At 43.5% G+C, this 24,624-nt stretch overlaps 2 protein-coding genes across 5 annotated transcripts; both read left to right on the forward strand.

Moving 5' to 3' along the window:
- Positions 1-764: 764 nt before the first annotated feature.
- LOC133904118 (probable leucine-rich repeat receptor-like protein kinase At1g35710) lies at positions 765-6,769 on the forward strand. Of its 4 annotated transcripts, none has more exons than XR_009907400.1 (3): positions 765-5,084; positions 5,163-5,936; positions 6,086-6,769. XR_009907400.1 is itself a non-coding variant. In XM_062345610.1 (3 exons), exons 1-2 carry the CDS (start codon positions 800-802, stop codon positions 5,486-5,488), a joined length of 4,611 nt encoding a protein of 1,536 aa, XP_062201594.1. In that variant the 5' UTR covers positions 765-799; the 3' UTR covers positions 5,756-6,769. The 4 variants fall into 4 exon arrangements, 2 of the variants coding, with proteins under 2 accessions (XP_062201594.1, XP_062201593.1); XR_009907399.1 differs by having other exon boundaries at positions 5,163-5,640; positions 5,761-6,769; XM_062345610.1 differs by having other exon boundaries at positions 5,163-5,488; positions 5,756-6,769.
- A 6,296-nt stretch (positions 6,770-13,065) lies between these two features.
- Positions 13,066-14,787, forward strand: LOC133903553 (putative disease resistance protein RGA3). The gene has a single exon (XM_062344973.1). It carries the CDS (start codon positions 13,174-13,176, stop codon positions 14,626-14,628), a length of 1,455 nt encoding a protein of 484 aa, XP_062200957.1. The 5' UTR covers positions 13,066-13,173; the 3' UTR covers positions 14,629-14,787.
- The last annotated feature ends 9,837 nt before the right edge of the window (positions 14,788-24,624 follow it).

Consider the following 24,624-nt stretch of genomic DNA (forward strand, 5'->3'; position numbering starts at 1 on the left):
AAAATGCTTGTTATATTTATAAATAAATATTTAAATAATATTATAAGCTTGTCGCTTATTTCACCCAAACTACAATAGAAATGCACTAAAGATATTATCAAACCAATCAAGAAGACACCATCAAGTAAGAAAAAAGCTTCTCTCATATGCTCATTGACGTCAATTCAATGCAAAAGTTCTGGATCGAGAACACTTAGGTCTGTTTGTTTTAGTTTTGGATTGTGGCTTTCAGTTTTTATAATCCGAAGCTGAAATAAACAGACAGTTTTTTGTTATAGTTTTTTAAAATCTGTTGGTTAGATTATGGGAATCTGAGAAGCTGATTTTTCTCAGCTTTTGATAGATTATGAAAGTACATTTTACTAAACTTTCTATCAATTTTTTTTAAATCTACAATCTAAACGCTTTTCACAAACTAACATTTTACAATCCAGCTTTTCACAATCCAACTTCTATAAACTGTTTTTCAAAATCTCCAGCTGAAACAAACAGATCTTAATACAGCAGCAGCTGTCAGAGTGTGCCGTTTCCGCAGGAAAGAGGGTAGAAAGAAGAGGCAGAGATGGCGACGTTGGAGAAGACCAACTAGGCAGCCTCGACCTTTGCGACGACTGTGAAATGCTCTTCAGTAAACTGTGGCAATCGTGAAGCTAGCGCCATTTCTCTCAAATAGTAGTGGATAGCATTGCACATTACAATCTATATATAGAAGGGCACACTGCCCATGTACCTACAACTCGCTACCAAATGTCTTCATTTTTTTCCTGATTACTTATCTCCTCCAGCCAAAAAAAAAAAAATGTCAGTACGCTTGCTCGTCGTGTTCGTCTTATGCCTTCATTGCCTTCAACTGCATGCGCATGGAGGCATCTCACTGAAGTCTCAACAGACGACACTTCTTCATTGGAAGTCCACACTACGGAACTTACCGCCACAGATGAGCTCTTGGCAGGACGAAACCAGCCCATGCAGCTGGACCGGCATCATGTGCAGTGCCGTCCACCACGGCCATCGCATGCCGTGGGTCGTGACCAACATCTCCCTCCCAGATGCCGGCATCCATGGCCAGCTCGGTGAGCTCAACTTCTCGGCTCTCCCATTCCTCACATATATTGACCTCAGCAACAACAGTCTACATGGCGCCATCCCAGCCAACATCAGTTCTCTCTCAACGCTCTCCCACCTTGACCTCGGGAGCAATTGGCTTACTGGAAAAATACCACATGAGATTGGTGACCTACAAAGTCTCACCAGCTTGTTCCTCTCCTTTAACAACCTCACAGGCCACATCCCTACCTCATTGGGTAACCTAACAATGTTAATTAAGCTTGTCATTCACCAAAACATGGTCTCAGGTCCCATCCCAAAGGAGATAGGAAAGCTTTTCAGCCTGCAGGTTCTACAACTAAGTAACAGTACCTTAAGCGGTGGGATACCCAGAGCTCTTGGAAATCTGACCCAGCTAAATACTTTGTATCTGTTTGGTAATGAACTGTATGGGCCTATACCCACACAACTAGGCAAGCTCATTAACCTGCAAAGTCTTGCTCTGAGCAGTAATAACCTTACTGGTGCAATCCCTGCCTCTTTAGCCAATCTCACTAAGATCACCTCATTTTATCTATATGAAAATCAAATTACAGGTTCTATTCCTCCAGAACTAGGCAAGCTGGTCAGCTTACAAATTCTACATCTCGGCAAAAACAAGCTCACAGGTCCCATACCCCTAGAACTTGGCATCCTATCAAATCTCCAGATGATGAGATTGTATACCAACCAAATCTCTGGTTTTATTCCTGCTAGCTTAGGAAACCTTAGCAACCTCCAACATTTGTCTTTGCAAGAGAATCAACTTTCTGGCTCAATACCAAAAACTTTTGGCAACCTGCAAAGCATCCAAGATCTACAGCTCGGTAACAACACCATAAGCGGTGAGATACCCATAACCCTTGGAAATCTGACCCAGCTAAATGCTTTGTATTTATATGGTAATGAACTGTCCGGGCCAATACCCATAGAACTAGGCAAGCTCGCCAGCTTGCAAATTCTTCATCTCGGCAAAAACAAGCTCACAGGTCCCATACCCCTAGAACTTGGAATCCTATCAAATCTCCAGATTCTGAGATTGTATACCAACCAAATCTCTGGTTTTATTCCTGCCAGCTTAGGAAACCTTAGCAACCTCCAACATTTGTCTTTTCAAGAGAATCAACTTTCTGGCTCAATACCAAAAACTTTTGGCAACCTGCAAAGCATCCAAGATCTACAGCTAGGTAACAACACTATAAGCGGTGAGATACCCACAACCCTTGGAAATCTGACCCAGCTAAATGCTTTGTATTTATATGGTAATGAACTGTCCGGGCCAATACCCATAGAACTAGGCAAGCTCGTCAGCTTGCAAATTCTTCATCTCGGCAAAAACAAGCTCACAGGTCCCATACCCCTAGAACTTGGAATCCTATCAAATCTCCAGATTCTGAGATTGTATACCAACCAAATCTCTGGTTTTATTCCTGCCAACTTAGGAAACCTTAGCAACCTCCAACATTTGTCTTTGCAAGAGAATCAACTTTCTGGCTCAATACCAAAAACTTTTGGCAACCTGCAAAGCATCCAAGATCTACAGCTAGGTAACAACACCATAGGCGGTGAGATACCCACAACCCTTGGAAATCTGACCCAGCTAAATGCTTTGTATTTATATGGTAATGAACTGTCCGGGCCAATACCCATAGAACTAGGCAAGCTCGTCAGCTTGCAAATTCTTCATCTCGGCAAAAACAAGCTCACAGGTCCCATACCCCTAGAACTTGGAATCCTATCAGATCTCCAGATTCTGAGATTGTATACCAACCAAATCTCTGGTTTTATTCCTGCCAGCTTAGGAAACCTTAGCAACCTCCAACATTTGTCTTTGCAAGAGAATCAACTTTCTGGCTCAATACCAAAAACTTTTGGCAACCTGCAAAGCATCCAAGATCTACAGCTAGGTAACAACACCATAAGCGGTGAGATACCCACAACCCTTGGAAATATGACCCAACTAAATGCTTTGTATTTATATGGTAATGAACTGTCCGGGTCAATACCCATAGAACTAGGCAAGCTCATCTGCTTGCAAATTCTTCATCTCGGCAAAAACAAGCTCACAGGTCCCATACCCCTAGAACTTGGAATCCTATCAAATCTCCAGATTCTGAGATTGTATACCAACCAAATCTCTGGTTTTATTCCTGCCAGCTTAGGAAACCTTAGCAACCTCCAACATTTGTCTTTGCAAGAGAATCAACTTTCTGGCTCAATACCAAAAACTTTTGGCAACCTGCAAAACATCCAAGATCTGTACATCCACACTAACCAATTATCAGGTCCTCTTCCTCATGAGTTTGGAAATCTCACAAGCATAGTAGTACTTCAGCTAACTAATAACTCCCTTTCAGGCCCTTTGCCCGCAAATATATGTATGGGTGGCAAACTCAAAGTTTTCTTGGTTTCTTTGAACATGTTTGATGGCTCTATTCCGAGGAGCTTGAAGGAATGTACAACCTTGGTTCGACTTTCACTATATGGGAACAAGCTAACGGGAGATATATCCAAACATTTTGGTGTGTATCCACAACTCGTGACAATACGATTAGAATCAAATAGGCTCTCTGGGGAAATCTCACCGAATTGGGGTGCCTGTCCCCAACTAGAGGTACTACATTTATCAGAAAATTCTATCAGTGGCAAAATACCCTCTGCTCTTTCTAAATTGTCCAACTTGGTTGAACTAAAACTCGATTCTAATAATCTCAGTGGTGAGATACCTCATGAAATTGGCAATTTAACAAATCTTTATAGCCTGAATTTATCACTAAATCAGCTGTCTGGATCCATACCACCACAGCTGGGAAAGCTGAGAAATTTAGGTTACCTTGATATATCTGGTAACAATTTAAGTGGATCCATACCTAACCAATTGGGAGACTGCATCAAGCTACAGTCCTTGAGGATTAACAATAACAACTTCAATGGGAATTTGCCTGGTGCAATAGGAAATTTGGCAAGCCTACAGATCATGTTAGATGTTAGCAATAACAAACTCAATGGTGTCTTGCCACAACAACTTGGAATGTTGAAGATGTTGGAAGTTCTTAATTTATCCCACAACCAGTTCAGTGGAAGCATTCCTCCCTCCTTTGCTAGCATGCTGAGCCTATCAATGCTTGATGTGTCCTACAACAACTTGGAAGGACCAATCCCAGAAGGACATCAATTTCAAAATGCTTCAGCTAGCTGGTTTCTCCACAATAAAGGTCTGTGTGGTAATCTCTCTGGCTTGCCACCATGTTATTCAACTCAAGTATCTGGTCGCCATAAAAGAAGGCTACTTGCTTTGCTGCTTCCAATTGTCCTTGTTGTGGGTTTCACCATTCTTTCTACAACTGTAATTATCATGATCCGTGCTCATAACAAGAGAAAGCCCCAAGAAAGTGTTACTAGCAACGGAAGAGACATGTTCTCTGTCTGGAGTTTTGATGGAAGACTTGCATTTGAGGATATCGTCAGGGCAACTGAAAATTTCGATGACAATTACATCACTGGAACAGGAGGATATGGAAAAGTATACAAAGCACAACTACAGGATGGACAAATAGTTGCTGTGAAGAAGCTTCATCCCACTGAAGAAGAGATGAATGATGAAAGAAGATTTTCACACGAAATGGAAATCTTATTGCAAATTCGACAGAGAAGCATTGTCAAGTTTTATGGATTTTGCTCCCATCCAGAGTACAAGTTTCTTGTATACGACTACATAGAGAGGGGAAGCCTTCACATAACAATGGAAAACGAGGAGCTAGCTAAAGAATTGAACTGGGAAAAGAGATCAACTATGGTTAAAGATGTGGCTCAAGCGATAGCTTATTTGCACCACGAGTGCAATCCACCGATAATCCATCGAGATCTCACAAGCAACAACGTCTTGCTAGATAGAACTTTCAAGGCTTATGTCTCGGATTTTGGTACAGCAAGGATTTTGAAACCGGATTCATCAAACTGGAGTGCGCTAGCAGGCACTTATGGCTATATAGCTCCTGGTATACTCTTTCTTTTCACATCAGAATTATCTCTGTATCTGTACCATTATTTCTAATTCTTGTTGTGTTTTCATGTAGAGCTATCCTACACATCTATTGTCACAGAGAAATGTGATGTTTATAGCTTTGGTGTGGTTGTCCTCGAGGTAGTGATGGGGAAACATCCAAGAGATCTTCTGCATCACCTCACATCATCAAGGGAGCATTCTATGGAACTTGAGAAAATCCTGGATCAGCGACCAGCGGCACCAACCACAACAGAAGCGAAAGACATAGCTCTCCTAATGAAGGTGGCATTTTCTTGCCTGCAAGCTTCTCCACTAGCAAGGCCAACAATGCAGGAGGCATACCAGGCCCTTATCCATCATCAGTTTTCTTGTTCTTCCCAAGACATTTCAGTATAGGTGAGCTCTATCCATATCCATGGTACCAAGGTATACTTCCCTTATGTGTTCTTGAGCACATTGCTGTGTTAAACCATGGTGTCGAAACCATCAGAGGGTTTCAGATGCTACATAGACTATCATACAAATTAACGGAACAGCTAAATGATTAGGTACTGCTTAAATATTTCTTCAGCATCCATCTGTTATCCGTCTTGGTTTTCAACAATATATTGTGACAGAGAAATTCCTATAGGTGGCATTCCTAATTGGAGTGTTCTGTTATAGTGCAGAGCTATCATACACATGTATTGTGACAGAGAAATCTGACGTCTACAGCTTTGGTGTGGTTATGCTAGAGGTGGTGCTGGGGAAGTATAAAAAAGATCTTCTTTATCACCTTCCATTATCATCACAGTTTACAAGAGCAGCATTTGCTGCTTAAGGAAGTCTTCAAGTTCCTGCCGGGGTGGGTTCGGGTTTCGCTTTGCATCCACGGGTGACCCACAGGCCTCGAAATCCGGCTCAATCCTCAATTCCTCAGGAGTGAGTGGGCACGAGGCCACAGGCGGCCTTAACCTCCTCACGCTCTCCCTCTATCTCACTTCTCTCTACCAGAGCGCAGCGCCGTCCAGCAGTTTGAAGGAGCGCCGCCAAATCCGTGAGCCCAGAGCACGGATTCACCCCCGTCGAGCCGCGGGGAGCCAAGGGGTAGGTTGCACGACGCTCCATCGACGAAATCCCGCCGTCTCCCGTCGGATTTAGCGCGTCGCCGCCGTTCTTCCTCGACTCCAGCGAGTTGCTATGCCCTTCACCGACGAACCACCATGGCCAAGCAGCCCAAGCTTCTCCTCCGCTCGGCCTCCCGGCACCACGCCTCCGCTCCGTCTCCCGCAGTCCCGCCTTCGGCGTCTAGGCCGCCATTCATCACGGCCACGCTCAGGCCGCCCCTCTCCCAGCACCGACCGCGCCACGGCAGTGGAGGCCGCCGGATCCCGCGCCCATGCGACGCGCCGGCGGTGGAGGCCGGTGAATCCCGCGCCCGTTCGACGCGCCGGCGGAAGAGCGTGCCCGTGCGACGCGCCGACGGAGGAGGCCACCGTTGATCCCGCGCCCTCGCTCGCCGGTGGAGGAGGCCGACGCGAGGGCCGTGTCGACGGAGATGGGCTGGAGCAGAGCGCAGTCGGCAAGGATCGGCAGCCGCGAGTCATTGTGTTCCGGCCAGCCTTCGTGTTGTGTTCCGGCCGGCCTTCGTGTTGTGACTGTTGAAGTGGATATGCTCCGGTCCTGTCGCCGTTGAGACGTGTTGTGGGCTCGATTCTGTAGTCCGGTTAGTTGCTGTGCTGTCGTCGGTTTGATCTTTTACTCCGGCCAGCAGCCGTTGCCGCTGTGCTGGCTGCTCCGTCGGGTTGCCATTCTGGTCGGGTTTCGTGTTACTTCGTCAGGTTTTGGGTCTTCATCGGGGTCGGAGACAGGATAGTTTTGCGTCTAGTATTGAGTTTGGGGCTGGGTCGGATTTAACGATTCGAGTTTCGAGTTAGATCTGTTGCCATCCCAATTTATGACCGCGATTCTGGTTCATTCTTAGGTTAATGGAAGTTTATGCCATTAAAAAAATACATCTCGTATAGAAAAAACAATTTATATCTCCTCCAAAGCACCAAATAGAATTGAAATTATCCCCTTTTCTTGCAAAACTTTTCAAGCTTTTCAATGGTCCAAAGTGATCAATTTCAAGCCATGTCCGTGCATCACAAGTGCAGTCAGACATGGTCAGTAACACCGACCTTATTGTGGATCCAAACAGCAAGGTTGAGCCTGCTGCAATGTTGACATCCATAGAATCAGCCCAAGTCGTTTCCTCGGTGAGATCAAATACGTAAAGGACGAGCTTACCGTCGAATCCGGTGCTAGAAGATATTGGATAAAAGAGAATTTTTAGTTTAATTTAATTTATAGATAAATCATGAGCATGAACTAATATATTAATATTTTGATGGAGACATGTTAGAGCTTTTAAGCTATACTCATTCTTAACTTAAATAATAGACTAAGTCTTGAATTACAAGTTTTATGCAAATAAATTTCACTTAAAGTCATAATTAATACTTAGATGCCAATATGCTACCTCTCGGGTGCATTATATAAGTAGTACTCCCTGACCTCTTCATGAGATTATTAAAGATTATCTAAGTCTTACAGACTGCGATAAACAGTAAGGCTCATATAAATGTATTTTTTTAAGAATACTATGTAAAACAATATCTTTACTAATTGTAGGACAACATTTATGCTCTATAGAAATTATTCTAAAAAATAATGGGCCAAGCCCATATATTATTAACAGAGGACTCGAGGCTATTGCAGATGTCAAAGGATTGTCATCATCGCTGATCTTGGAGGATAGCATGGGAAGGTGGGCATGGAGCACTGCTGGACCAGGCGCTGGAGAACATGCTCGAGTAGCTCACTATAGTACGTCACTTAGCGAGTACCTCACCTGGCTGGCGGCATAGAAAATGGTGAAGGCCTTGCTTTGAGGTAGCGAGTTGAGATGCTGTTGTGTTCTTGGTGATGATTTCGGTGAAGGCAAGAAGGAATAGAGATTACGTTGTAATAATCATAACACTACTACAGAAACCTCAATTGGTGACTGGCTATCAATGCCAATTTGGCTAGTTATCACTGCAGATTCATAACCATAAACGGCTAATAAAATTAATAAGGCCATGGGAACCAACAGGAAGACCCTTTATCACTACTTGTTGGTTCCATGAACCGAAATTGATACATCACTGTCAGCTTGTGGCAATAATAGGCAGTGATAAGGAGTGTATCAGTGTTGATTGCTTCCACTAACCAACAATGATGTCTCAATGCCGATTCATGGAATTGATTGGTAGTGATATACGTTTTATCATTACCAGTTGATTCTATGAACCGATAGTGACACGAAACATGCTTTCAAAGAGGAAGTGTTGGGATGTACCCCTTATCGCATCGTCGGAGGCCTTGATGATGGCCTCCTCTTCCTCCTTAGAGGATGCATAGTCTTCACACCGGTGTAGGAGTCCTCCAAGCTCACCAGCATGTGGCAATTCTTCGACGGAGGGCCCTTGCCCAAGAAGTTCTCCCAGTCATGATCATATGGGGTGGAGGATCGTCATTGACAGAGGAGGAGAAGGAGAGGTCATCGGAGGAGGCCAGCATTGCCTCCTCCTCCTCCTCCGATGAGTATAGCGGTGGGGACGGAGGAGAGGCCGAAGGTGGCAGCGGTGGAAGAGGAGTGACGGGTGGTAGTGGTGAAGGTGGTCCAGCCATGACGATGTTGAAGGTATAACTCAGCTAGCTAGGAACTTTCCACGGTGGATCGAAGTAGGAGGAGTGAGATCGTGGATGGAATGAGGAAGCCGGGGAGGATGAGCAGTTATAATGGCCATTCGAGGAAGACGAAGTGGTGGAGAATGAAGGGGCGCATGGGAGTTATGAAGGGGGCAGTTAAGCTATCAATGCCGGTTGAAGTTACCAACCGGCAATGATGGTCTATCACTGCCAGTTGGTAGCTACAACTGGCAGTGATAAGGGGACATGTGAATTAACGCGTCAATCTATCACTATCAGTTGAGAACTACAACTGACACAACTATGACCTCTATTTAATCCTCCTACTTCTGTAATTTTCGCTATGCCATAAGTGAGAATTCACTCTAGCACTAGTGAGAGCAGAATTTTTTTGTTCTTCCTTACTCTTCTGACTTAGATATTCGTTCTTCCTCACTTTGATCGTGAGAGGTTTGTGAAGAAATGCGGTTTTCTTTTCATCATCATCTAGTGCTTCGTTCTTCCTTAGATCTTTGTTCTTCTTGTCTTATTTTTTGCAGATCTTCTTCTTCTGCCATTTTGATGGCTCATTTTAATCCTCAGAGGATTAGGGTCAGCCTGCTTGTCGCTCATCACTGGGTCCTATTCTAGACCCCTAGGAACATTTGCTTCTAGTTTGGGGGCGCCAAGTTCATCCAACATGAAGTCAATGGATGACTGTTGTTGCTATTCTCCAGTATGTCCTGGGACCGAACATCACCTCCCAAATTTACTTTTGATCCGTGTGGCAATTATTGCTATGTTCTCTACCTGTTATGTGATAATGATCTGTTTCTGCATGGTCATCTGCACACTGTTTATGATGATAGTGTCGTCTTCACAGTGTGAGCCACATCAGCCTGGTGGAAGAGGAAGATGATTCAGCAACTAGTTTAAACATCAGGACAATTTTTAAACTGTTGTAAAAACACAACTTTAATTGTTTGGTCAAGGTTGCCAACCATTTGATTACAGGACAGGGTAAAAGTTGATAGTAGCATTTCAGTCCCCAAGTATTTGTTTTCCCACCTTCTTCTCTCTTTTCTTTACAAGACTTCCAGCACAAGAGGATTGAACATATACTTAGGCCTATTTTTGATGCCTCATCATTGCGGTCAGCGATAATCTTACCACACACGGTTCTTAATGGAACTATCAGTGATAGGTTGGAAGAAAAGAATCGTTTGTGATGGACCATTATCATTGACGATTTTATAAATGGAATTGTCACTGACAATAGACTAGTACTATTTTTTTTTTATCTAGAATCTTTTTTTATAGAGTAAATTGATTGTATGCCATTGGCAATCACCTTAAATGATGATTTGCCATCAACAAAGTTCATGTTCTCTGTGTACTATTGTAAATGCAAAAAACTTTCACTCCATATAATTACCGTGATGTTATTGTGATCTATCATGCCTGACATTCTCAAAATACCAATGTTGCCCTCGATCCAAAGGAGCCCCAAACTAGAGTGCCCGCCCTTGGTCCAAAACACTATGAACCCACCCTCGGTCCAAAACAGAGCACCTGTGAACCCTGAGGTGATTCTTCTCTAAACCTCACCATTGCTCCCAAACCCTAGCCTCCAAATCGAGATGGGAGGTGGCATGGAAAGCAGACACTACTACAGAAATAGGCTTCATTGCAAGCTCCAAAGCCACATCCACTGCCGGTTTTGGAGCCGACAGTGATAGTCTCCGACTATCACTACTGTCCCGGGGACTAGCAGTGGGGGTTATCATTGCTGCCGGAAGGCTTCGGCCAGCAATGATAGTCCGTCCCCAATCGGCATTTCTTGGCCAGAAAAAAACAAAAAATTTGCATCCAAAATACATGCACGTGTGGTTCATGTGACACGAACCCAAAATCTCTCAGCTCGCACAATACATCCTTACCATCTCACAACAGAAGAACCAGTGATAACAATAATATATACAATCCTTTTGATCTCTTCTATCGGAAATTTCAAACGATTATTTAGACATCTAAATGACTTCAAATACAAAAGTTTTCAACTATAAAGTTATAGATCTAGTCGAAGGCTATAATTTCTATATAAAGCTTGTCCTCATCTGACTTAGTGTGAAAAACTTATAATTTTTTAAGATAAACTATCATCCATTACTGTCGGGTCATAGCTAGAACCGACAGTGATTGTCAAGTTTCACTACCGGTTCATAGCATGAAATGATAATGATACTACTGGTTCTAGCTACTAATCAGTAATGATAGTTCACGTACCACTGCCGATCGGTGCCTTCATCTGGTAGTGAAGCTATAGCAGGGCATCACTGCCGATCAATAGCACATTGGTTAATTTTTTTTCTCACAACTTATAAATCAGCAGTGATACTTCATCACTATTGATCTAGTAGTGATTGGCCGGTATAAATGACTAATTTTGTAGCAGTGAGGGGATATGGGCCGCGGCGGAGACGACATCAGCAGCGCGGATGGCAGGGGTGACATCGGTGATGAGAATGGAGCCCGTGGCGACAGGGCCCTCGGCAACGACGCCCACGGTGAGGGGGCCAGAAGGTCACGTTGATATACCCTTCTCCTTCCTCTGTTCACCTCCGGTTTCTCTCCATCGTCGAGCCAAGGTCATTTGCTGTTCATGACCTTGTTGGCCTCAAGATGGCTCCCTGCAAGAAGTTGAACATAAGAACCCAACAAAAATCAGATCAGGAATTTGAGGAATTAACCCACCCAGCAACTCAGCAAGCACCGTCGAGGCAAGCCGCAGGTAGGCGCGTCAGCCTCGCCGTCCTCAACAAGCTGCTCCCCGTGGCTCCCGATGAGCGCTCCACAGGCAAGCTCTTCACCCGGAGCAGCTCAGAGATGCCCAAGCCCACGTCGCCGCTGACGATCGAATTCGATCGCTCATTTCGCGCCGGAGCTCCTGGACGGGTCAGATGCACGAGCGCCCAGTTTGAAGGCGTTCTGTTGCACTGTCACCAACGACCTTTGGAACCTCCATCGATCAGGCACAGGAAAGAGAGATGGATGGGAAAAGAGAGGCAGCAGGCACAGGTCTTGAAATCCTTTAATTAGCGTACAATAGGTCTTGAAATATTTATGTTCACTAATCATGGTATATTAGTTTTATAAATGTGATGTCTTGTTTTGTTTTCAATATCAAAATTGGTTAGAATCACCTGCTGCTGCACAGTTTAAACTGGAATTTTCAGTGGTATAGAGTGAAATTCCATAACCCACAAAACAAGAGTATAATGGGCTTTTCATAAGGCCAAATGGAGCAAGAAATTATGCAACGGCGATAGTATCAAGTGAAGAATTTGGCATCTCGGTGATATGGAGTGAAATCAAACTTTGCCGATGGCAAATAATGAAACCGGGACCATCTCGATAGCATACAGTCAATCGCCCCTCTTTTATAACATTTCAACTTTCCTACACTTGTGAAATTAGAATTTCCAGTTGCATTCAGGTAATCCAGTTGCATGCTCATAGTTGTGGGTTGCGAGTCCCAAGTGTCAATAGAAAGAATGGTACCTTAGTTCCACACCCGCTATTGAATTTGAACATGATAGTGTTATGAATTTTAGATCAGTTGCGCAACCAAGCCTTCAGTATCCTTTCCATTTATTTCCGCTTGGAAAAACCATGACTCTGTTCTGTACAGGAGAACAGACAAGTTGCTACCAGTTTTGTTTCTTCATGGAACATAAAAATTAAACAACCACTTGTGCATATGTATTCATCACGAAACTTATTTATTCAATTGAATAATAGACCTGCAAATAAACTAATCTCCTCTGCAAAGGACAGACATCTTGGCAGAAAGAAAATCCATCAGCATCGCCATTCCCTGCCGTGTGTGCCGTGTTCCACACAAAGAGAAGTGCCGTGTTCCACACAAAGAGAGGAGATAAAAAAATGTTGGCTACGCAAGGTTAATGCTGGAACTTTGATGGGAGGCTAGCATTTGACGGTATCAACAGGGGCATCCGAAAATTTCAACGATAAGTACATAACTGGAGGAGTAGGATTTGCAAGGTCTACAAAGTGCATGTCCACGTTGGGTAGCTGCTGGTTGCTGTGAAGAAAAGTTGAATGATGGAAGAAGATTTCATAGTGAAATGGAAATCTTATCACAAAAAATTTCATAGTTTAATGATGGCAGATCTTGACCCTCACTAGTTTTTCAATCACTGCCAACCTATATAAAGAACCATTTGTAAATCCTAGTGACCTAAGATGACGAAGACGAAAAAGAGGAAGCCACTACATCTACACACTATCTCCCTTTAGTTACCTGGCAGCACCAAAGCCAAAACTACAGTGAACTTACATACACACAGAAGACACAGTTCAAGATGGAGGCAGCCATATCGGCCATCACAGGTGATCTAATAAGCCGAGTCCTTTCCTATCTGATCAGGAAATGCACAGACAAGCCTGCCATAGATGAGAGTCTGGAAAGATTGCAGCAACTCTTACTGAGGATCCATGCGGTTGTCGAGGAGGCAGATGGGCGATACATCACAAATTCTAGGATGCTAATTCAACTCAAGTTGCTTGTGGAGAGCATGTATCAAGGATACCATATGCTGGACATTTTCAGGTACAAATCTCTTGTGGAGAGTTTTATACATGACGATAGTAAAACCTCTTCAATTCCTTCGAAGCGTTCTCGTACAATTTCTAGTACCATGAGAAGCTTTGCTGGAAGTAATAATGTATGGAGTGTACTAAAAAGTTTAGAAGGTACTATTGCTAACATGACTGAGTTTGTTGTACTTTTAGGGGGATGTGAACGCATATGCCACAGACCCTATGACACTTACCTTTACATCGACCACTTTATGTTCGGACGCCATGTTGAGAAGCAACAGATCATGAATACCTTGTTGAATGATCCTGGATATCATGGTGCTCCTACGGTGCTTCCAGTCATTGGGGGTTGCAGGGTTGGTAAGAAAACATTGGTTAGCCATGTGTCCAAGAATGATCGTATCCAATCCCACTTCTCTTCCATTCTGTTCATTAATGGAGACAGCATATGGAGAATGGAGAATGCAAAGCTCAGTAATGAGAGGACTTTGGCTGTTGTTGAATTTGTTACGGATGTGGATGATGACAATTGGGTAAAGTTCTATTCAACTATAGCACACATGACAGCTGAAGGAAGCAAAGTGATAATCATAAGTAGGATTCGGAATCTTGCAAGGTTTGGAACCGTAAAGACGATTTTTCTAAATAGTTTCTCCCATGAGGAGTATAGGTACCTCTTCAAGAAGTTAGCATTTGGAAGCACAGATGAGAAAGATCATCCGCATTTAGTATCAATAGCAAATGAACTAGCAATAGTACTAAGAGGGTCACTAGTCACTGCAAATGTTATTGCTGATTTGTTGCGAAGGAACATCGATATTCAGTTCTGGCTCCGCATATTTCGCCGTTTCAAGGGGATGGTGGATTATAACTTATCAAAGTATAGTGATCATCCGAAAGATATCCTTGACAATGAACGCCCAATAGACATCACCACCTTGTTTTCTTCTCATCCTGTTTCTCGTTGTTTGATGCCCCCTCGAGTTGAAAGGGATGATTGCCCTAAAAGGAAGCTAGCTCATGTCTACTTTGGAGACCTGATGAAAGGAGGTATTGCTATACCTAACGATGAGTTTGTGGTAGTTGGGTGGGAATCACGGTTGCCTCCATATACTAGGTTTGTCAATGATGTTGAATGTGCTGTTGAGAAACATGGATCTACAACCTCTGGAAGGAAGCGTCGATATATCCAGCATTTGATTTCTTCAGGAAATTAACTTTTCATTGCTTTTCCTCGTTCCTTATAGGTTTATGTACGTTTGTCTTTTCTTTGAGAAGCATGTAAATACTAGTTGAACTTTTAATGTTTATAATCATACATTTGTATGCCCTGTGCTTTCATAGTCCTATAAATATATTGCTGATTTATGAACAAATTGTAGTTTTGCATCCGGCAACACCTATGTCTGCGATATGTATCCACCTGTGGAGACATGCAAGGCTTACAGTTGAATAATTCGATCAAGAAGAATGATACTCCGTCAAATCACACCAAGTTTTGCTTGGGACATTGAATTGGCATGGTAATCAAAATGCAATTTGATGAAATAATTACATCACGATATTTTTTTTAAAATCTAGTAAGGTTATTTTATTCTGAAAGCATTCTCAAAGACAATTGTCATCATCTCACTTCCAATTGACTATCCAAAATATTAGTGAAGACATTATTGGTCAAAGTGAAGAAAGTTTGTCTGCATATATTTTAGGGAGACACTTATCTATTTACAAGTGGGAGTAATTGCCAAATTAATGACCCACAGGCCCGGGATCCACGGCCCTGCCACCAAGATCCGCCATCTCCTTGCCACAGGGGAGAGCTCCAATGCCGAATCTGCTCGAAGGCGATGATGATGGCGGAATCGGATCCTACGCTTGCGGGATTTGGCGAGCTCCTTGGTGACCCTAGCGTCGACACCGCAGTGGGCACAGTCAACAGCCGTGGGGAAGCAGTCACATCCTGGACCCCATTGTCCTCGTGGAAGCAGTCGGCCCAATTGCCATGGTTCCCCATGCCGCCACGCTGCTGCTTACGCTCGCTGCCAGACCTGCCCGCAGACCGCCCGTCGCCGGCAGCATCCTGGACCCCATCACTGCGGTCATCAGGGGAAGAAAAATCTCTGCCTTTGGCCTGCTGATGGTCAGCAACGACGACAAGGCTGCGACCGTCCAAAGCTTCAAACTGCACGGAGTGCCTGCACATTTGGTAAAATCCTCGGCTCCCACCCAGGGCGGGCCTACTCAGTGTCATAGGTGTATATATGTACACTTAATTTTTTTATAAAAAATTTGCTATATATACTAATATGTATCAGATATTTTCGTTGCAAATATAAGTCGTTTTAGTATCCTCAACTATTCTCTAAATATAAGTCATTCTCGAACTTCTATGTATTTTTTCTTTTTTTTCTCGTCTTACCTTTGTTTAATAAATATTACAACTCTCACAAATAAATGAGTTATTTTTTGTAATATAGAATAAATAAAAAGTAATAAGATCATTTGATCTATTTTCTTAATCCTTATGTATAAATTTAAAATGATCTATATTTATAATTAGAGAGAGTATTAGATACTAGCAAACCAGTTAAGCCCACGCGACCAGATGGAGCTCTGTCTCCATTGGTGAGTACCGGCTGCCGAGCTACTTAGTTCAGGACCTAGTTTGGTTGGGGTACTGTACGAACAGGTGATAGATGAGGTACTATGCGAACAATGACCTTGTAGCGTCGACACCGCAGTGGGCACAGTCAACAGCCGTGGGGAAGCAGTCACATCCTGGACCCCATTGTCCTCGTGGAAGCAGTCGGCCCAATTGCCATGGTTCCCCATGCCGCCACGCTGCTGCTTACGCTCGCTGCCAGACCTGCCCGCAGACCGCCCGTCGCCGGCAGCATCCTGCACCCCATCACTGCAGTAATCAGGGGAAGAAAAATCTCTGCCTTTGGCCTGCTGATGGTCAGCAACCGCAACGACGACAAGGACAAGGCTGCGACCATCCAAAGCTTCAAACTGCACGGAGTGCCTGCACATTTGGTAAAATCCTCGGCTCCCACCCAGGGCGGGCCTACTCAGTGTCATAGGTGTATATATGTACACTTAATTTTTTTATAAAAAATTTGCTATATATACTAAGAAATTATTAGGGTGTTTCATATGAGTTCCATAAAAGATGTTTCATGTGAGTTTCAGCATGTTTCAATCAATTTTATAGTGGAATTTAGAAGATTCTCCTTTAAAGTTTAAAGACATGTCATGCAAGTTTCTAGTATAAGTTTCAATTAGAGTGAGAGACACCTTATCCAGGGATGTGGTTGAAAAAAGAGGTATAGCCTTTGGAAGGAACTTGTTCATCTGGCTATGTGCACATGGAAAAGAGATTCAGGTAAGATTTTTGTGGACCTACCTATTTATATTTGAGGTACCTCCACTAAAATTAGTAAGGGTCATTGATTGATGAAAGCGCAACTAGCCAACATGATACCTCTCCGTACATCTCCAAAGACCGTAAACATAAGCTCAACTCGAGCGCCATATTTGCCGTCGCAGATCCTCCCTCTCTCCCTCTCTCTCTCTCTCAACTCGAGCGCCATATTTGCCGTCGCAGATCCTCCCTCCCTCCCTCCCTCTCTCTCTCTCTCTCTCTCTCTCTCTCTCTCTCTCTGTGTCGACCAAATCTATGGAGGTCTTCATCATGCCCCTATTCACGTTTAACAGGTTTCTTCACTGCACTCGTGATGACTTACGTTCCACAGTCCAAATAAACTATGTTCGATCACACCATCAAACCTTGACTAACCTTACGTCCCATTTTTCCAGTCCACATGAATCAGTAAGCTGATTGATTCAAACAGGCGCTCCATTAACCAATAAATAAATCTTACGTAATGTTAAAGAATTCACCATGGGCATATACAAGTAGCTCGGTCGGAATTTTAGCAAGCTGTTATGAAGAAGTGAGGTAGAAGTTTGTGCTTTCAAAAAAGGAAGCGACGTTGCATTATTTTTTTCTTCCAACTTCAAATCAACAACTTAATTTATTTGTGACACTGACCTTTTTTTTCCATAGGTTAGAACAGAAAATAAATTATGTCATATTGGCTCAGTGATTGATTCCAGTTTTCAAGTAAAGGTCGCCTATGATAGGGACATCAACGTGACTAGCAAGCTCTTTTGTTTGTACAGAATAAATGAAGACAACTTGTATCACCATAGCCATATCAAACTTATTGAGGTGCATGTACCGATCAATTGCACCTAAAAGTCTAAGTTGATGTGAAATGATAGACAGTGTACTTATAATTCAACACTCCTCCTTCGTGGAGACTCCCTCATGCCTTAAACGGGATATAGAAATCAAAAGCAATTTTTTAAATTATACCGACTAGGACTCAAATTCGAGACATCTGACTCTGATACTATATTGAGCTACATACACTGACCAGTTGCACTCAAAAACCTAAATTGATAAGGAATAATGGAAAATTTATTTATACCCAAAAGCCTAATTAAACTGATGGGAAAGGGTGAGCAATTTACCCAAAAGCCTAAGCCTAAGTTAAAGTATAAGTGATGAAAGGATCTAAAGGCCCTAGAGGGGGATGAATAGGGCACTAATAATAACTTAAACTAACTACCGAATTCTAGAACAAAGAGTAATCTTAGCCTAAAATGAATAAAAGTAACTAGACGACCTAGCAAGCTAGAATGATAAGTAAAAACATGCAAGCATATAGAACATAAGTAAAGTGCGGAATTGAAACTTGCATGAAGGAAATGCTAGAGGCAAAATGCGGAATGTAAAAAGAGTAGGGAAAGGGAACATCGAGTTTTTCCCGAGGTATTGAAGAGTTAGCACTCTCCACTAATCCGCGTTGGAGCATCCACATAAGGATGTCGCTCCCCTTGAGTCACCAAGACTCAAGTGCTCACTAGTGATTGCCACTTCTGCATCTTTGAATTGGCGGGCATCAAACCAAGTACACGAGCTTCCCGGGGCTCCCATAAGACCTCCAAGAGCTCATCGAGAAAACCTCCAATCTGCACGACTGGATAGGTGTTGCCAACCACCAAGAGTAACAAGCTAACTGGTTCACTTGATCCCTATCAAGCCTAAACAACAGCTAGATGCACACTCGCTACTCTTGAAGCACTAATGAAGCTCTTAATCTTCAAATAAGAACATGTAAATCACCTCAAGTGCTCTCCCTTGCTTCTAGATGATACCAACTGTGTATGAATGCTTCTGGGTTGCAAGAGAGACGAATGAAGTCAAGTGAGGGGGTATATATAGGCTAGAGGTCCAAATCTAGCCATACCCAACCACTCACATTTTCTGTGAACACCGGATGGTCCGATGCACATGCCTCTGTCAGCACCGGACAATCCGGTGAGACTACTTTTTTTCACATGTTGACTGCCATCTGTCAGTAGCCGTTGCAAAATACTCTGGTGTTCCTTCACATAGTATCACCGGATAATCCGGTGACCTATAATTCATTTCCTCTAAAAATACTGAGTCACTGTTAAATAGTCCGGTGATAACTCCCTTATGTCACTGGACAATCCGGTTAGTTCAACTCGGATTTTCTCCAAAAAATAGTCCTTTTGTTAAATAGTCCGGTGTAAACGTCCTTCAGATCACCGGACAATCTGGTGCATGTAACTTCAAATTTCTCCGAAGAATGACTCTTCTGTTAAATGCTCCGGTGCAAAATTCCTCCAATCACCAGATAATCTAGTAGGTCATTTGAAACCTTCACAGAGAGGAAAAATAGTCCGGTGAGTTTAAACCTTCTTGCACCGGACAATCCGGTGAGAACAAATTTTCTAGAACTCGTCCAATTCAATCGACTTTGAGTTCTAACTTCTCAAGTTCGCACCCATGCGCTCCTATGAGCTACCTAGTGTTAGATTTTCGCAAGTGTGCATTCAACTATGTCTAGACTCAACTAGGTCAAGCTACAACACTTAGCCCCCCCTTTATAGTACGGTCAAAAGACAAAAAGAAACCTATATCTACTCTTAGTGTCCTTTATCACCTTGTGACACTTAGAACTAGAAGATTCTTAATTTTGATGCAAAGGTCCTTTGATCAACCAATAAAATTCCATGAGGGACCAAGAAAACCCATTGAATCATTGTGAACTAAAAAATTTGATTCCCTTCAAAACATACGTATTAGTCACAATGATACGGTTGTCATTAATCACCGAAACACTTACCACTTACCTAGGGGCCTAGATGCTAAAATCTCCCCCTTTTTGGTGATTGATGACAACACATATAGGAATAAAGAAATGGAAATGAACTCTTGGAAGCCCACTGCCTCAGATGAGTTCTTGGCAGAATCACATCAGCCCATGCAATTGGACAAGCATCATGTGTACACCTGTGCGCCATGGACGCTGCAGGCCCTGGGTGGTGAACAACATCTTCCTCCCACATGCCAGCATCCATGGCTAGCTCGGTGACCTCAACTCCTTAGCTCTCCCATTCCTCACATATATTGACCTTAGCAAAAACAATCTCCATGGTCCAATACCCGGTAATATCAGGTATCTATTAGGACTCTTGATTGTTTTCCTTGAATTCAACAATCTCACAGGACGAATACCAGACGAGATTGGTAACCTACAGAGCCTCAGCGTACTCGACCTTAGCCAATTGCTTGTTATGGGTGTTACCGTTCTTGCTACAATTGTAATTATTACAATCCTTGCTCACGTCAAGAGAAAGCCACAAGAAATTGTTACAACCGATGGAAGAGACATGTTCTCTGTTTGGAATTTTGAGGGAAGACTATGTTATGATCCTTAGATCATAACGGGGATAAACATCCACCGAGAGGATAGTCAGACGGCGTCAGCTGCTAAGGATGAGAGATTTAGACTATAGATGAGAGAGACGAATATTGGGGGAGACTAGATTAGTTCTCATTGCTTGATCCCTAATGCACATCTATTGCCAACTATATATAGCCGGCCAACTGACCTTGCACTACAGTACCCATGTGCTACAGTAACGAAATACAACTCCTTTATTCTTTCCTAAACCGACTCTGATTTAATTCCTAAACAAACTCTGACTTCCCTAACTTATCCCTACTAATCTTACCTTCCAAATCTAATTTATCTTTTTCCATAATACCCCTTCTAATTCTAATTTATTTTCTTCCTAATTTATTGGCAAGCTTGATCTCCTGTTCATATACAGTAACTGCGTGAACAGTACTTCATGCCCATGACACTACACACCTCCTTTCGAGCAACTCATCCTCGGCTGCAGGGTGACGTCCATGGTTGCAGTCCCTGAAATCCCCATGTTGATGAAGGATTGTAGTGCCAGCGCGATATGTTTAGGCACGACACAATGGAAGGTGTTGGGCCGCGCATACATGATATGGAGTCGTCCTAGCCATCATAGCGTAGGAAATCCAACTTGAAGGAGCGCAAAACTGCACGTGTGCTGCTGCCAGCCATGTGTAGCTTGCTGTCGGTCTGTCACTGACTGTCACCGAGGGACAGTGCATGACTGATGTTTGGCGAAGATGCGTGTGTCCTGCTGTCTGCCTGCAAAATTTTTGTGCCGCCCAGCAGAGGACAAGCCACCAGTGGTTCCTGTGACATGGAGGGCGGTGGATCAGCCTTTGGTTGGGCTTGGTCGACTGCCGATGAGACAGAATCGTGGTTCTCCTCTGGGGGTGAGCATTGGGGTTACCACCTTCAGCGTGGTTGTCCCCTGGGGGTGAGCATTGGGGTTACTGCCTTCAGCGTTGATTATGTTGGCGCCAACATTGTTTGCATTCCTCGTGTTCACCATCTAACGGTTGCAAGAACATGAGATTGGGATACGAGAACCGGGCAAGGATAGATGAAGCAAGACGAAGAACTCACAAGCTAATATATATATATAGATCAAAGATGGATACAACTGCGAAAGACAAACTTTCACATCGCATCGACACACACAAAGCAAACCTAACACCCAAGTTCAAAGCATCGGAAGCAAATAGGTCCATTACATCATAAAACAAATGACTCTAAATGACACGAAGCTGCTACTAGGGGAAAAACTGCTAGCTCAGGAACTATCGCCACCCTCAGAAAGGTCCTGCGGTGCAACACGTAGAGCGGCATCGAGGTGGAGCTTCTTGCGGGAGGGAGAGCGGGGCAACTCTAGCTCGGGCCTCTCCTCTGGTTCCTCCTCTGAGTCATCAGTCATTATCGCCTGAAGGGTGTGAATCCTCTCCTCTACCTTAGTGAGCCTCATGTTCATGTCGTGTAGCTCGTCAAGGGCTCCGTCCATCTCCTGTATCAAGGTGTCAGTGAGGTGAACTTTCTCCATCAGTCTGGCGTCACCCTCCCTGTTGGTGCCGACAAAGATGACCTCCAAGCTGCCACTCCTACGCTGTGGGTAGAAGCTATTCTGCATAGTCTAAATAGTGCTATGGTACTATGTGCAGATGACTGAAAGTGCCTGATGAGCTACGTCACAGATCCCAGCTGCAAAAGTCTCTCTCAGTGCGAGGGCTGAATGGATCCTGTGCACCATGTGGCCATCGTCGTCCAGGCACTTCTCAAAGACGATCACCTCCACCATCCAAGTGTAGCCATGGCCGCTGAGCGGGGTCTTGATTCCCTTGTAGATCAGGGCCTCCTGATAGTCCAGACCCTCGAGGATCGTCAAAAGCTTGCGAGGGAACTCCCCCGCCTATAGTCCAGAAGAGTGAAATTCTGTTGAAACGCCCAAGTTGCCTCTGTGAGAGCTCTAGCAGGAATGAAGCCTCCAACCTGCTTGCGGGGCATCTACTTCATGCAGACCATCTAAAATTTTGAAAGAGACAGAGGAGTCAGTAACCATTTTACAAATATTTTATAAACAACAACAATAGAAAGGAGAATAGAAATGAAATGGGTAGAGTAAAACATTTCATAAAGTAGTTTTTTTTAACAGAGATATGTCCTTAATAACGACTATTTCTAGCTAGGTTTGCGTCCTACGGTCAACACGGCTCTGATACAACCTCTGTCACAACCAATTTCAAAAGAACAATCCAGATGCATTCCACATGTATGACAGGATCAAGTTTCATACATGCGGTGACTTCATAAGTGATAACATAACAGTGTCATTACATAACGACAAGATTCATTACCAAAGGACCCATAGGTCTTAAAGAAAACACTAAGATAACTTCCAGCAGTAGCGGGTCTTACATCCATCCACAGGCGTTATCCGAGGGAGTGCCAACCTAGAACATGATCTTCAGGTCAAAAACATCCTTCGCCTAGGATTCAGCTCCATCGACTGGGATGTCTTCAAAGTCCTCATCTTCTGAGTAGCATCAAGAGTTGGGAGAAGGAAAACGTGAGTACATAGAGTACTCAGCAAGTGTGGGAAAACATAACATGAATGCTTAAGGTAAGAAAGACTTGACTTAGGTTTACTACATCTATGCCATCCTAATCTAGGACACAAAAATGACTTAGCAATCCTATTTACTATGTATGACGACACCAACTTTAAAGGGACAGCTAATCGAATTTCATCCAACTACTAGACTCACCAGATATCCCATATCCGGCTACTAACTCATCGGGGTACCACCATCCGATTACCCAGAACCAACCATCCAAGTTCCCCACTAATCGTGATGAAATTTAAGCCTGCTCTTGATCGTGAGCATGGCTGATCGATCAGTTTTATACTCTGCAGAGTCTGCACACTTTACCCATGTGTTGTGATCAACTCTTTTGCCAGTACCCGTCGGTACCTTACACACTACCGAGGTGTACGCCGAGAGATCACTACAAGGCCATTACAAGGTGCTTCCAAATCTGTGAATACCCACTAAGGTTTCACCGCTAACAGGGATTCCATCGTTTGCAGAGACCCCATCTTGTGCCACTCAATCATCCACTGGTGTGTACAGAATAAGGAGGACATCCAATTAATCGGCCAGGCTGTACCATATAAGCCTCGTGGTTGCACTGTTATAATGGGTTACATGTCCATGAACCGATCCTTAGGATCTAAAGCAGGTACTTCCACATCACCCCAATGCGCACACAATAGCCATACCAAGATCCCTATGTACCACGTTGTTACAAAAGATTACCCAAATCAGTTCATGTTGCATAGACCATTAATCAAATTAATATTTATCCCACCTGACTTGATAGCAACACTAAGCATTTCTACCCTTGACACCTAACTACAACACCGGCGACAAGGATAATCATGGAAAGTACTAATAAACCCTAAACACAGGATTCATATTGACAAAAGCATGCAATTGGAAAGTAAAAGCTACAATTCAATCAATGTGATCAAGGACACTTGCCTTCAGCAGCGGGTTACTCAAACTCTTCAAAGGTCTAGTCCTGCAAGCTCGCGTACTACTCATCTCCTATTGCAATCGCGCAAGCAAGCACAAACATCTAAGAACAATACACTAAAATAGAAGCAAAGCATTATGAAAAGCCTACTAACAGATAGTACTCGCTGCTACAATCGCGAGAGCGCAAGAATCATCTAAAACGGAGTTGTAACGGAAAAGTTATAAGGTTGAAGCTTTAGGGGCCTTTCTGAAAAAGAACAAGGACTATTGTAGAAAGAGAAAGTTCCAGGGACTTATTTGTAAAATTTTAGGGACCTATATGTAATTAAATAAAACTACAGGGGCTAAGAGTAAAATTACATGAGCTGAAAAAGGGTCTTTTTGTGAAAACAAAAAAGTTTGGGGCCTATATGTAAAATTACCTAATTTTAGAGATTTAAGGATTTATTTTTGAATTGAAAAACCTAATTATTGCATCATGCTGACGCCATTGGCTTACCAAGCGGCTGACTGGGCTTAGGTGCGCTGACGCGGCTTGCCACGTAGGACAGGGCTGCCGATGTGGCTATGACACGTGGTACCGACGTGGCAAGGCTGACTGGGATTTGGTTATTTAAATCTAGGGTGCACAATCTAGAACGGACGACTAAGATTTAAAACTCAAAAGGGTATCCAGCTTCTAATCTCGATCGTGCACCTACGATCGAACGGTCGAGAGCATTTAGGGAGGATTGGTGGCCGATGGCAACTGAGATACGATGGCACCGCCGCGAGCTTGGCCGGATCATCGCCATCGACGCTCGATCTAGCATTATGGGATACCAAACGCGACGAGAAATATCGCAATCGAAAGAGGTGATGGGGGTCCTCA

Source organism: Phragmites australis, chromosome 21 (genome assembly GCF_958298935.1).
Source record: "Phragmites australis chromosome 21, lpPhrAust1.1, whole genome shotgun sequence".
Taxonomy (NCBI): domain Eukaryota; kingdom Viridiplantae; phylum Streptophyta; class Magnoliopsida; order Poales; family Poaceae; genus Phragmites; species Phragmites australis.

Excerpts from the sequence above, each read along its gene's own strand:
- LOC133904118 (XM_062345610.1), top strand. The coding sequence starts at position 800 with ATGTCAGTACGCTTGCTCGTCGTGTTCGTCTTATGCCTTCATTGCCTT. Across the intron at positions 5,085-5,162 it reads TTATGGCTATATAGCTCCTG|AGCTATCCTACACATCTATT; the intron begins GTATACTCTTTC and ends GTTTTCATGTAG.
- LOC133903553 (XM_062344973.1), top strand. The coding sequence starts at position 13,174 with ATGGAGGCAGCCATATCGGCCATCACAGGTGATCTAATAAGCCGAGTC.